Source organism: Mastigoproctus giganteus, chromosome 12, assembly GCF_048544385.1.
Source record: "Mastigoproctus giganteus isolate SK-2022 chromosome 12, ASM4854438v1, whole genome shotgun sequence".
In the NCBI taxonomy this organism is placed as follows: domain Eukaryota; kingdom Metazoa; phylum Arthropoda; class Arachnida; order Uropygi; family Thelyphonidae; genus Mastigoproctus; species Mastigoproctus giganteus.
In genome coordinates this window covers 173,143,168-173,155,968 of record NC_143586.1, presented here as the reverse complement: position 1 = coordinate 173,155,968, position 12,801 = coordinate 173,143,168, and the positions used below count along the sequence as shown (strand labels likewise).

The 12,801-nt window shown below is 35.5% G+C and overlaps 1 protein-coding gene across 1 annotated transcript in view; it reads right to left on the bottom strand.

Annotated features, from left to right (window-relative positions):
• Positions 1 to 12,801, bottom strand: part of LOC150077600 (thimet oligopeptidase-like) — a 170,904-nt gene that overhangs the window by 12,305 nt on the left and 145,798 nt on the right. Inside the window, exon 15 of the mRNA XM_090386530.1 lies at positions 4,381 to 4,497. Within this exon, the coding sequence (XP_090242656.1) occupies positions 4,381 to 4,497 (117 nt within the window). The remainder of the gene's footprint in view (positions 1 to 4,380; positions 4,498 to 12,801) is intronic.

Genomic DNA, 12,801 nt, shown 5'->3' with positions numbered 1-12,801 from the left:
TTACAACTGTCAAAAAGTAACACCAAAATAACTTATACACTTGGCAGAGTTGAACTAAAGCCGGTAGTAGAGGAAAGGGATTTGGGTATTATGACACTGTCAGATGTGAAGTTCTCCGAGCATCGTAGACTGGTTGCAAGGAGGGCCCATGGTGTCTTATTGATGATTTATCAAAAAATCGTTAGTAGAGATAAGGACGTCATAATCCCATTATACAGTATAAGGCTATTGTTAGACCACACTTGGAATACTGTGTTCAAGTATGGAGACCACACCTAAAGAAAGACATTGTCCTTCTTTAAAGATGGGTAACTCCCCTGGTGAGATCGGCAAAAGGGCGTCCATATGAGGAAATACTTCTAATGTGTGGGTTGCAGAGTTTGGAAACTAGACACCTTAGAGGAGACTTGATTGAAGTGCTTAAGGCTCTGAGAGGCATAAGCAAAATGAATAAGGACGAAATTTTCATGGTTATAAATGATTCTAGAACAAGGGGCCATAATTTCAAGTTACGGGGAGAGTTGTTTAGACTGGATTGCAGGAAGTTATATTTTAGCCAGCAAGTTATAAATTACTGGAATAAGTTACCTGGGTGGTAGAGGCTGACAGTTTGGGGATATTCAAAGGTCAGCTGGATAATTACCTAAGAGAGGAGGGAAGTGCATATGTTGTCCATTTATTCTTATTATTTTATTTTAGTATTATTATTATTTTTTTATTTATTTATTTATTTTTGGCTGGTGCAGCATAAGCCTTAGGCTTCCTTGCACCATGTGGCCATTACTAATACTAATTATTCATTATATGATTCCTTTCACTTTAAAGGTGACACTTAAGAAACAAGTACCACTTCTAAAGGAATATCAACCTCTGACGGAAGACCAACAAGGAATAGAAGAGCAAATATATTCCTTGTCTATTCTGAAATTCCTTGTCAGGGACTTTCTAACTGGGAATCTCTTTGTGATCTCTGGCTTAAAATCCTTCTGTTCCATTCCATCAAATTCATCTGTTGCCTCTATCATTCTCCCAATTCCAATAATCACTAGGAATTCTAACTTTCCTAAAAGAGGTAATTTTCCTTGACAATATTAATGTTCACAACTCCAGCTGATAAAGACCATGAGAAGCTTTTGTGATTATTTACACAGCTTGTTCATTTATACTACCAGACAATTCTAACCACAAACCCAACACTTTGTATATCGATGACTTTTTTTTCCCACTGACTGGAAATCCTATCCATAGCTTTGCTGATGAAAGAACACTACATTCTGCCTTCCAGTTTATGAAACCTTACCCTGCACAAAAAACACTCAGCTTTTTGAATATCATCTTCTTTTTAAATAACTTCATCACTCAGATTGATAGATTTGGTTTTGGCTTTTTATGGTGCATATGCAACTAAGGCCATGATGCACCAAGATTTCTAGAGAAGATTATGTATATCTATTGGGTATTACACTAACTTCTAATCTCCCTTGCATAAGCACATCATAAATATTGCTTCCTTTGTATCAAAAAAACCTGGGTTTCTTTTTTTGCTCTTGGCATTATTTTTCTTCTAAACAACTCACTCTGTACAAATCTTCAATCTACCCTATCACAGAATATTGTTTTCATACTTAGGGGTAGTGCCTCCAAAACTTCTCTCAAGCTTCTAGACTCTCTTCAGAAGAGGGCATTCAGGTTAGTTAATGACTCATCTCTTATGAGGTCTCTCACATGTAGAAGTTCTGTTTCTGCTGCATGGATTTTCTATAGATACTTCCATGGGTACTCCTGAATTGGCATGTATAATCCTTCCCACCTCCTCAAAACTCCAAGCACATGCTTCAAGAAATCAGCATCCTATCACTCAGAAAACTAAATTCTATTGCTTATTTATCCCTTCTCCTTTAATTTTTGGAACAACTTTTGTTCGCTTGTATTCTGAAAAAATTACAATCTAAGGAAATTCAAGTCTAATATCAACAAGTATTTTCTTTCTCATCAGCCCCCAGCTCATGCATAGTACTATATACTATAGACCAGCATTCCCAAACTTTTTTAGTCACAGAACACTTTTCATCTCACAACATATTTGCAGAACATTTTTCATCTCACAACATATTCACGGAACACTTATGAACACAAGTTTAGCGAGAGCCAAAGAACTGTTGCTAATATTTTATTTCATATGGCGCACTGTGCATTAGGAGCATCTTTATTTCCAACACATGTAAAGCAGAAATTCAAATAACTGTCATTACACTTTTGTTTTGGTCTTTATTAGTTGGGTCCTGTTTTTTCACTTCAGATATCTGGGAAACAAAAGGCTGCGATTGTTCATCCTCACTTTGAAGTGTCACAATATTGTGTTCGTTTTCATAGAGCAAGTTGCACTACTAGAAGTACTTTGCTTCTCGGTTTAAAGTTATTTTTTCAACCACAAATCCATGATCATTTATTTTAATAATGATATTTCGAAATACTGATAATTATCAAAAAAAATTTATAAAAGGAAGTGAGTTTAGTTATGATATTGGTTCGCTTTCTCCTCTCCTTCAACCCATGTAAAAAAAAAGGTAAAGTGCAGCCATTATCACTGCAGGATGGAAGCCTCCTCAACAATTCATGCTGAGGGAAATGGACCATAATCTGCCACGCTGGTCCATTGCAGGTTGGCAGATCGACCGTATTCAGCAGTCAGGGGCTTGAACCCCGGTCTACTCAAAGAGCGTGTGCTACTGCACTCCCGCTCCTGACCACTCGGCTACGGAGGCCTGTCAACATGGCCCCATCAACTAGTTTATAAATAGTGGATATTCTGACAAGTGTAAAATTTAAAACACACTTGATCAAGAACATTTAATTAATTTGGTAAATGTATCCAGGGTAAACGCAAAATCACAAATCCAGTTATTATCAGTTAATTCGGGAAAGTCCATAATATTTTTCAGTTTTAAAAATAGAATGATGTCATCTTTAAGATCCCATACCCGCCGAAGAACTTTTCCTAAGCTAAGCCATCGAATTTGGCTATGATAAGGAATAGCCGACCGGGCTAGCCGGGTGGGTAAAGTGCCTGCCTGGCAACTCAAAGGTCGCAGGTTCGAATCCCGCTTCGGGCTTGGATCAAAGTACTGCAAAAACCTTGGGAGGTGCATTATGGCCACAGAAGCCGACGCGCCAACAACTACCCAACAAAAAAAAAAAAAAAAAAAAAAGATAAGGAATATCTGTGTACTCTGATTCAATATCTTGAAGAAAATTAACGAATTGTCTGTGTTTCAGGCCCCTCGATCGTATTAAATTTACTAGTTTAATAATACAAGATATGACGTTCAACTTTTAACACATTTTTATTGTTTGTTTGTTTGTTATTTGGTTTTTAGGAGCATTAGCAACTAAGGCCATATTACTCCGGGATACGCGGTGGTCATCCCCTGACCTTTCCGCATCCTCCGTATTTGGTGGTGACGGACTCGAACCCCGGTCTAATTAAGAAGCATGTGCTACGCACTGCTGCTCCTTCCCACCTGGCTACGGAGGCGCCTTTCATTGCCGGAGAGTATCATACAGAAGTGTTCTATGTATTATATTGAGGTAAACTTCTCTTATTATTTTACAAATATTGATATTAATGTAGAACGTATTGAGCATTACAGCTCTGGTTCATACTGCCAAATATAATGTAAAAATAATTTTTAGTTTTTCTTCTGAAAGTAGGTATCATAGTAACTTTTATATTACACTAATTTTTATTTAAAAAAAAAAAAAAAAAAAAAACTGACTAGATAATCGTTTGGATTGGACTATAAACAAATATTTTTAAACAAGTGATGCTTAAATTAGGTGGTTGCAATCCTGTTTTAAAATAAAATGATCACTCTCCCCATATGGTATTTGAGCACGCCAATGAAAGAGGAACTGATAAATTTGGGTATGGCTGGACTGTAGGGAACACAGACACGTGACAATCTCATAAGCCAATGTTCAGAACGTAGATTAAGAGGATTCCAGTTTTTGGAGCAGTTTCTTAAAAAAAAAAAAAAAAAAAAACCTGCTGTTCAGTGGTTAATTAAAGCTATGCATATATATGCATATGCAAATATAAACATATATGCACTTGTTTCTGTAATATTTACACACTGAATTTGTAATGATATATATTTAAACTATACCCAACATTTAGGTACTTTCTATTATACTTGATAAAAAAAATGTTCTCAAACTTGGATAATCAAGGTTCTACTTTAGGTGAAGTAAATACCAATTAATCACATCCTTTTAGTTTATGTTAATTTGCATTATATGACATACTAGCTATTTTCAAAAGATCATGTGTTTAAAAAGAATTCATTGCAGATAAGAAATACACAAAGGTAAAGCACTAACCTTAGAACCACCAGGTTTTAAAATTTTATCTCTATATTCTTTACCGATGGTAGCATTCATTACTCCACTCTTCTTGAAACGTGAATAAAACATGTCCATACTGAACACTTCACTCCACTGAAATTAAAAAGTAGTATATATATTATAAGAGTATTATATAATAGTTGAAGCAAAATAAGCAGAAAAAAGGAAAATAACAAAAGTTATAATATATCTAATGCTCCGAAACGTGCAGTGCAGCAGTAGAGGAAGCAAAAGGATATAAATAAGGTGTGGTTTTTAGAATAAATAAAGTGTCTGTGAAAATGGAAATGAAAAGTCCACAAGGTGCCAAAACTAAGAGAAGTTTAAGGGATAGTAAAAAGTGGAAGTGAAGTAGTGGTTAAACAGGTGAAAGAATTTGAAAAACCTAGTGCAAAAATGAACTGGGACTGAGGAAAAAAAAAAAAAAGAAGGAATATACAAGTAAATAAATAAATAACACTATATTCAGATATGGGAGGGCAATTTTAGTAAAAGGTCGAATCAGGGGATGGCAAATATGCATAATCTGAATATAGTAGATGAAAATATGATAGATAGCCGGGAAATTCATCAGGGGTCTACTCCTGACCATGTATCAGGCACTGCGTTTCCAAACTTGTCTGTAGTATTAGAAAAAGGGAGGCAAATATGCAGCCTTTTATCGTAATACTAGTAGACAAGGTAGTCCCTACACAGTGTAAAACATGTAAATTAAAATAAATACAAATACAGTGAAACTTCTCTTTAACGGACAGCCATGGGGAACGAGAATGTGTCCGTAAGAGAGAAGTGTCCGCTAACAAGAAGTCTGAGGGAGAAAAAAAAAAAAAAAAGAAAGAAAAATTGTTAAACGTTTAATGTAAAATTAATTAAAATATATACAGATTTTGAACAATATTTTTGTAAATAATATACAATTACATACACAAGAGATAAAGAAAAATCGTTAAACATTTATTGTAAAATTAAATTAAATTATATACAGATTTTGCACAATATTTTTGTAAATAATATACATACAATTGTGCTATGCATATTATGACTTTATCTTAAGAAAAATACATACAGTAATCACTTATTTTCTTCTGCACCTTCTTCCAGCTGATAATTTTGTTTTCAACGTTTGTTTGGAGTGAAGAAACCATCGAAAGTCCTTCAGTATCTTCTTCAGCGGCGAAAAACATTTTTAAACAATTGATTTGTATGAGCGCTTCTATTTTCATCGGTGGTTCGTCGTTAATATGTTCTTCGACAGAATGACCTCCTTCCATTTCTTCATCCTCATGAGGAACTTCTTGAAAAATATCGATGATAATGTCGTTGATATCTAGAGCACCATCTTCTGTAGTGAGGTTCGAGTCTATATCTTTGTAGCCAGGGTCACTTGTAGCGGAAGTATCGTACATTATCAATAGATGTTGAAGTTCTTGTTCTTCTTGGTGCTCCACATTGCTGTTCACAACTTCAATTTTTGCGTTTGAGAAGCCAGACTTTACAAAACAGTTCACGACAGTTTGTTTTCTAATTGCGTTTACTGAAGAGGAAACCAATTGAATCGCATCATGCTGATTTTCTTTGCAAGGTCACTCACACGTTACATCATTCATGTTTGCAATGAGATGTCTTAAAACACGTTTTCTGTAGTGAAGTTTAAAATTTTTTATTATCACTTGATCCAAGGGCTGACACTCTGCAGATGTGTTTGGTGGCAGAAAAACGATTTGAATGTTGGACAATTCAATGTGCGGGTGAGATGCAGCATTATCCATGAAAAGAATAATTTTTCTGTTTTGACGAATCATGTTTTGGTTAAAGTGACTTATCCATTCGCTCATGATATCTCGTGTCATCCACGCTTTTTTATTAGACTTCCAATCAACATTCAAAGGATTCAATTTTATGCCCTTGAAACAACGAGGATTTTGTGGCTTTCCTATAACAAGAGGTTGTTCAAAGTCTCCCAGCATATTTGTACACAATAGTACAGTCAAGCGTTCCTTAGAAATTTTTCCGCCCTGGCACTTTTCGTTTTTTAGGACTCATTGTTTCTTCAGGAAGAGCTTTAAAAAACAACCCTGTTTTGTCACAGTTGTAAATATCCTTAGCTTCAAAATCACGACATAAATCTTCCAATTTGACGGTCCACTCTATTATAACCCCAGTATCAACAGATCCACCTTCACCACTTACGGTTTTCCAAGAAATTTTATGCCGAGTTTTGAACTTGTCTAGCCATCCCACAGAAGCTTTGAACTCATTTACTCCCATAGATTTCGCAACCTCCAAAGCCTTTTCCCTAATAATAGGCCCATTAATGGGAATTTTTTTAGCATGTGCGCGACAAAACCACTCATACGTAACATTGTCAACTTGAAGTCCAACAGTTTTTGGGAATGATTTTTGAACCTGATCATTTCTGTGTTGCCAAAATTGTTTGAGTAGTTCATTTTTTTTCTTTAGGATGTCGCTTACCTGTGTCTTCCCAATTTTGAATTTTGCAGCGAGATTACGAACACTATTTTTTTTGCCGATCATACACATTAATGAGTTCGACTTTTATCTTTTAAAGTTAAATGTTTACGAGAAGACATTGTGCACTTCACACGACACTGAACAAAACTGAAAACTGAAACTCAAAAGATGAAAGGCCAACCAAATTTCCTCCCCCCCCCATGCACACACCGAATTCATCAAAAGTTTTACACGTGCCTTAAAATTCTTGAAAAAGGGTTTAGAACCGTGACGTAAACCTTGATAAAATTCAGAGAATCGGAAATAGAAAATAAACACACGATTGAGGCAATACGTGGAAGAAACGTTCCTAGAAAAAGGGCCGTGAGCTCGCCTGCTGTCCGTTATGGGGAGATCAAATTAAGTGCTAATCTAAACGAAACAGTGCAGATTGCTTGTCCGCATCCGTTACAGAGAATGTCCGCTAGACAGAAGCTGAAAACGCATTAAAACCATAGAGGAGAGTTGGGGAATTTGAAAATGTTCATTGTAGAGAGCTGTCCTTTAAAGAGAGGTGTCCGTTAGGAGAAGTTTCACTGTATATACAAATTTACAAAAGTGTAATGTGGAATATAATACAAATGTATGTGAAGTGCATGAAAAAGTATAGACAAGCAAATGGTATAGGGAATGGTAAATTCTGGGGGAGGGGAAGGGGAGAAAAGATGTTCAAAAGGCGAAGAAATTTTTCACCTTCTTTTGAACATACATTTGTATTATATTCCACATTACACTTTTGTAAATTTGTATATATTTTAATTTACATGTTTTACGCAGTGTAAAACATGTAAATACTTTGTCTACTAGTATTACGATAAAAGGCTGCATATTTGCCTCCCTTTTTCTAATACTACAGACAAGTTTGGAAACGCAGTGCCTGATACATGGTCAGGAGTAGTCCTCTGATGAATTTCCTCCCTATGTATCATATTTTCATCTAATATATTCAGATTATGCATACCATCTCCTGATTCGATCTTTTGCTAAAACTGCCCTCCCATATCTGAATATAGTGTTATTTATTTACTTATATATTCCTTCTTTTTTTTTTTTTCCTCAGTCCCAGTTCATTTTTGCACTAGATTTTTCAAATTCTTTCACCTGTTTAACTACTACTTCATTTCCACTTTCTACTATCCCTTAAACTTCTCTTAGTTCTGGCACCTTGTGGACTTTTCATTTCCATACACTATTTATTCTACAAACCACACATTATATATATATTATAATATTTATAAAATTACATTATAAATTACCATATACATGTCTGTTTTTTCTACCTACTCGTACAAAATGTCCTAAAGTAAAATAAAATTACCTTGATAAAAAAATTTATTATACTATAAAATCAAAATTTAACTCAAGCTGAATATAAACCACAAGAAAACAATAGTCAAAACAATAGTGCAAATTAAAAAAGTGGTAAGTGTATACCAGCTAAATTTTAGAACTCAAAAATGAGAAACCTTTTTAACAGAGACCCAACTTCAAATCCAAATTGTACCAGAACTGTGTGACAGTACTGTTCAAAAGGCACTTGCCTTGTTGTCTCCTCTGGTCTGTGTGCTGTTCGGAGATTGGTTACTCATGGCTGCCCTCAGGGATCCATGTGCTGGAACATGGTCCTTGATGGGTAGCTCAATTCTGAACATGATTTTGTTACTAAAGTGGCATATGCCGACGATCTGGTTGTTCTGGTTTCTGGTGATTCCAGGCTCCAGTTGGAGGAACGTGCCAATGACACTTTATCGGACCTTCATAGTTGGTGTCAGATTCATAAATTGGAGATCTCTATTGCTAAAACTAAACAAATGCTGTTCATGGGTTCCCTTAGAGTCAACCGTCCTCCCAATAGGCTTTTGGACCAGTACATAAAACTTGTTAAATCTTACAAATATTTGGGTGTTCTCTCTGACGACCATTTTCAATTCATTCAACATGCCAAATTTATTCTACAAAAAGTAAAAACTTTAACTGGAAAGTTAATCAGAATTACAAGAGCTTCTGTGGGACTCAAACCTTCTGTTCTTAGAATTTATTATAAAAGCATTTTTCTTCCTATAAGTTTGTTATGCTGCTGGTGCTTGGGGTCCTAGTGTGTCCAAATTCTTAGTTAATAAATATTTGACTCAGGCCCAATGTTTCTTTCTGCTGGCTACTTTTCAGGCTTGTAGAACTATTGCTTCCTCTGCCCTAGAAGTCATTACTGGTAAAGTTCCTATTAAATTTGAAGTGATTTTTAGTTACCTTCAATATTGTAGAAGACAAGGTATTCCTTGTCTTCTACTGTGCTGGATCAATATTATAATTTCTTTCTGAATGGCAGCCTGACTGGATTAATGGATCTACAGGTCGTACCACTTTTCTATTCTTCCCAAAGGTCATTGAAATTAATAAGAAAAATTTAGCTTGGTTTTCTCCTGGTCTTTATGCTACTTTTTTGTTTTCTGGTCATGGAAGTTTGAATGAAAAATTGTTCTCCTCTTGCTCCTTCCCCAAATTGTTCCTGTAGAATCTGCCACTCACCTAATTTTTGATTGTATTCAGTACGTTGACTTTAGGTCTAAATTTCAACTGATCACTGAGGTTTTTCATGTTGATGATCTTCCAAAATTGGTGGAGACTTTAGAAAACTATAATGCTTTTTCCACTTTTGCAGAAAAAATCTTCAAACATTGTAAGAGATTGGCTTCTCTTGATTTATAGTTTTGTCTTTTCTTTGCTTTGGACTTAAAGCTACTGTTTTTCTGCCTGTTGCTTGTTTGGTAAAATTTTGGTTGCTGTGGTTTGGTTGCTTGGGGTGCTGTTTTTCTTTTTTTGATTTTCCCCCTCTTGCTTGCTTTTTTTTTTTTTTTTTTATGAGTGGTTCTGGTTATTGTCAACAGCTCTAGATCGAGTTTTTCTGTATATAATTATTGGAGTTAAATCCTGTTATTATTATTAATGGGTTCTTAAACTAAGCTTCTCTGTAATTAATGTAAAAATGTTTTGTTTCTGTTGTCTACTGTGGGTGGCAGTAAACTTTTATCTCGTTGAATTATTGTTTAATGCTAAATTATCTTGTACAATTATTTAAATATATTTTGATAATTACTTGATGTCTTGTATGGTAATTCTAGCTTATTATTAGTAGTATCTATGTAAGCTTCTTTTGCATACTTCAATTAGTATTGTGAATTTTCTTTTATGAGGGTTTAAAATTACTGTGTTGTTAATAATTTAAATTGAATTTTGCAGTCTCTGCGCCTTACATGGCTCCAACTGTATCCTATGATAATGTCATGAACTGTCTTCTAAGGGTTATAAAATTACTATGTTGTTAATAATGTAAATATTATTTTGTTGTCTCTGCGAGTTGCAGAGGGCCATTTTGTTTGTTGGCTAATTGTATTTTGTCAATTCATCTAATTTCGTTGGTGAATTATATATGCTACATTACTTTAAATTGTTATGTTCTTAATAATACAGATATCATCCTGTTGTTTCTGCAGGTTGCAGAGGGCCATTGCATTTAATTGGCCAACTGTATTTTGTTAATTCACTTTGTTCTGTTGATGAATTGTTCATGCTAATTATTTTTAGCTGGTGATTCGGGATTTTAGTGGATCTTTCACCCATAGCTTGGGTCATATGCCTTTGGCAGCAGGGGTTCTGTTGTCTTAACCTTAATAGCTGTTTAAACCTGAACTTATTTAAAATGATTTTATGCAAGTTGCTGCAAAAAGGGTTTTAGATTTTATGACCTGTTTTATCATTTTATCTTGTATTTGATTGTTCGTGCTGATAGTTTCAGCTGAACTTGTATATTATAGAAGTTGTCGTGGCTGTTTAGTAATTTGTCATTAGTACTGGTTGAGGATTCTCAACATTAGTGTTTTCTTCTTGTTTTGTTTGGATGTCTCTGTTGTGACAGCCTGTATTTATGTGTTTGCTGGTGTTGGGGTTGGGACTATCACTTGTTAAAATGTAAAATACTGCTTGATTATTGTTAAATTAAATTTTAAGTTGCCTATTTGGACTTTGTATTTGATTGTGTCTTGGGTTTTGGAAGTGGTATTAGATTAATTACCTTGTTATGTGTTGTTATCTTGCATTAATCGTGTTGTTGGGAGTTTTGCTGATTGATTGGCTGTTTTAGCTGTAAGTTTTTCAAGGTTTTGTAATCTTACTGATTTGCAGTCTTTTGATTGCTTATTGGTATGATTCGGCGCTTCTGTAGCCAGGTGGGAAGGAGCAGCAGTGCGTAGCACACGTTTCTTGATTAGACCGGGGTTCGAGCCCGTCACCACCAAATATGGAGGATGTGGAAAGGTCAGTGAATGACCACCGCATTTCCCGGAGCAATATGGCCTTAGTTGCTAATGCTCCTAAAAACCAAATAACAAACAACAAACAATATTGGTATGATTCTTGCCTTGTTGTTTTTGGAGTTTTAAATTTGAATTTAAGTTATTATCTGCCCTAATGGTTGATATTATGACTGGGTTTATTGTGATTACTGGGTAAAATTGATTGTATGTATATATGCATAGCTGTTGATAATTAGTTTTTAATTACATGTTCCTTGTAGTCTTATTTTTCTCTTTTATATTCTTCTGTTTATATTTCTAGAGGATATCTGTATTCCTCTTCTCTTCTGTTCCTTTTTCTTCGTCCTCTCTCTCCCCTTTTCCCTTCTAAATTATTCTGAGGTTCTCCTTGTGACAACCTCAGTACGTGTCTCTTGATAGTAGAACCTGGCTGCCTCCTCGTGGGTTCGGATGGGAGTCAGGGGGTAGGGGAGCCTTTGTTCTTCCCCCCTGACTGCTATATGCCAGGTGCCAGCTTACAACATACAACAAAACATACATTGATATACACATAAAGATACAAACATTTCATTAGATCTCTCTCTCTCTCTTTTTTTTTTTTTTTTTTTAATGTCGACCTTGGCACTTTGCCATTAGATGACTCGGCGGCATATAGGGGAAACCCTGGTTACCACCTTTACATACAAGAATACTTTGTCCAAAAGGCACTCCAAATATTTTTTCTTAATATTAGTATTAGCCATATAGTGCAAGGAAGCTACAGGCTTTTGCTGCACTCAAAAAAAAAAAAAAAAAAAAAAAGAGAGAGAGAGAGAGAGAGAGAAGAAAATACAAATTATGCACCCCCCACACAGGGAAACTATCCAGTTAACCTTTGAATTTCTTCAAATTTCCTCAACTACCTCTGGGTGCAATTTGTTTCAGTAAACAATGACTTGTTGGCTAAAAGAAAACTTCCACTAACCTTTTCAACATCCTCGTGTGAACCATGATAAAAGTTAAAAAGACTGTATGTTGGGAAAATCCAATATTCCTGTGAGTAGATTAGCTAGTGTGTGTGTGTGTGTGTGTGTGTGTGTGTGTGTGTTTTCCATGGTTATTGTCTGTCTCCAGGGTAAGATATTGAGGTTGGAAAGTAGGATGGCTCTAGAGATGGTAAAAAGCTGCTTACAGACCCTGTTGAGCCATCTAAAGAGCCAGTATTCAATACCAAGAAATCCTTTCAGGTTTGCTAGGTGGGACAGAAGACCAAATCTGTGAGGCATGCAGTAGGATTGGAAGAAACACATTTCAGATGTTTGAATGTGGTTGCTTTTGCTTTTGAATGTGATCAGCAAAATACATAATGAAAAATAGATAGGTTAAGTGTCAAGCATAGCAGCGCCCAACAGGGAATCATAACAGAGTGCAAGATGAAAGAAGATACTTGTTAACATTAGACTTGAACTTCTGTTTGTTATTTGGTTTTTAGGAGCATTAGCAACTAAGGCCATATTGCTCCGGGAATATGCAGTGGTCATTCCCTTGACCTTTCCGCATCCTCTGTATTTGGTGGTGATGGGCTCGAACCCCGGTC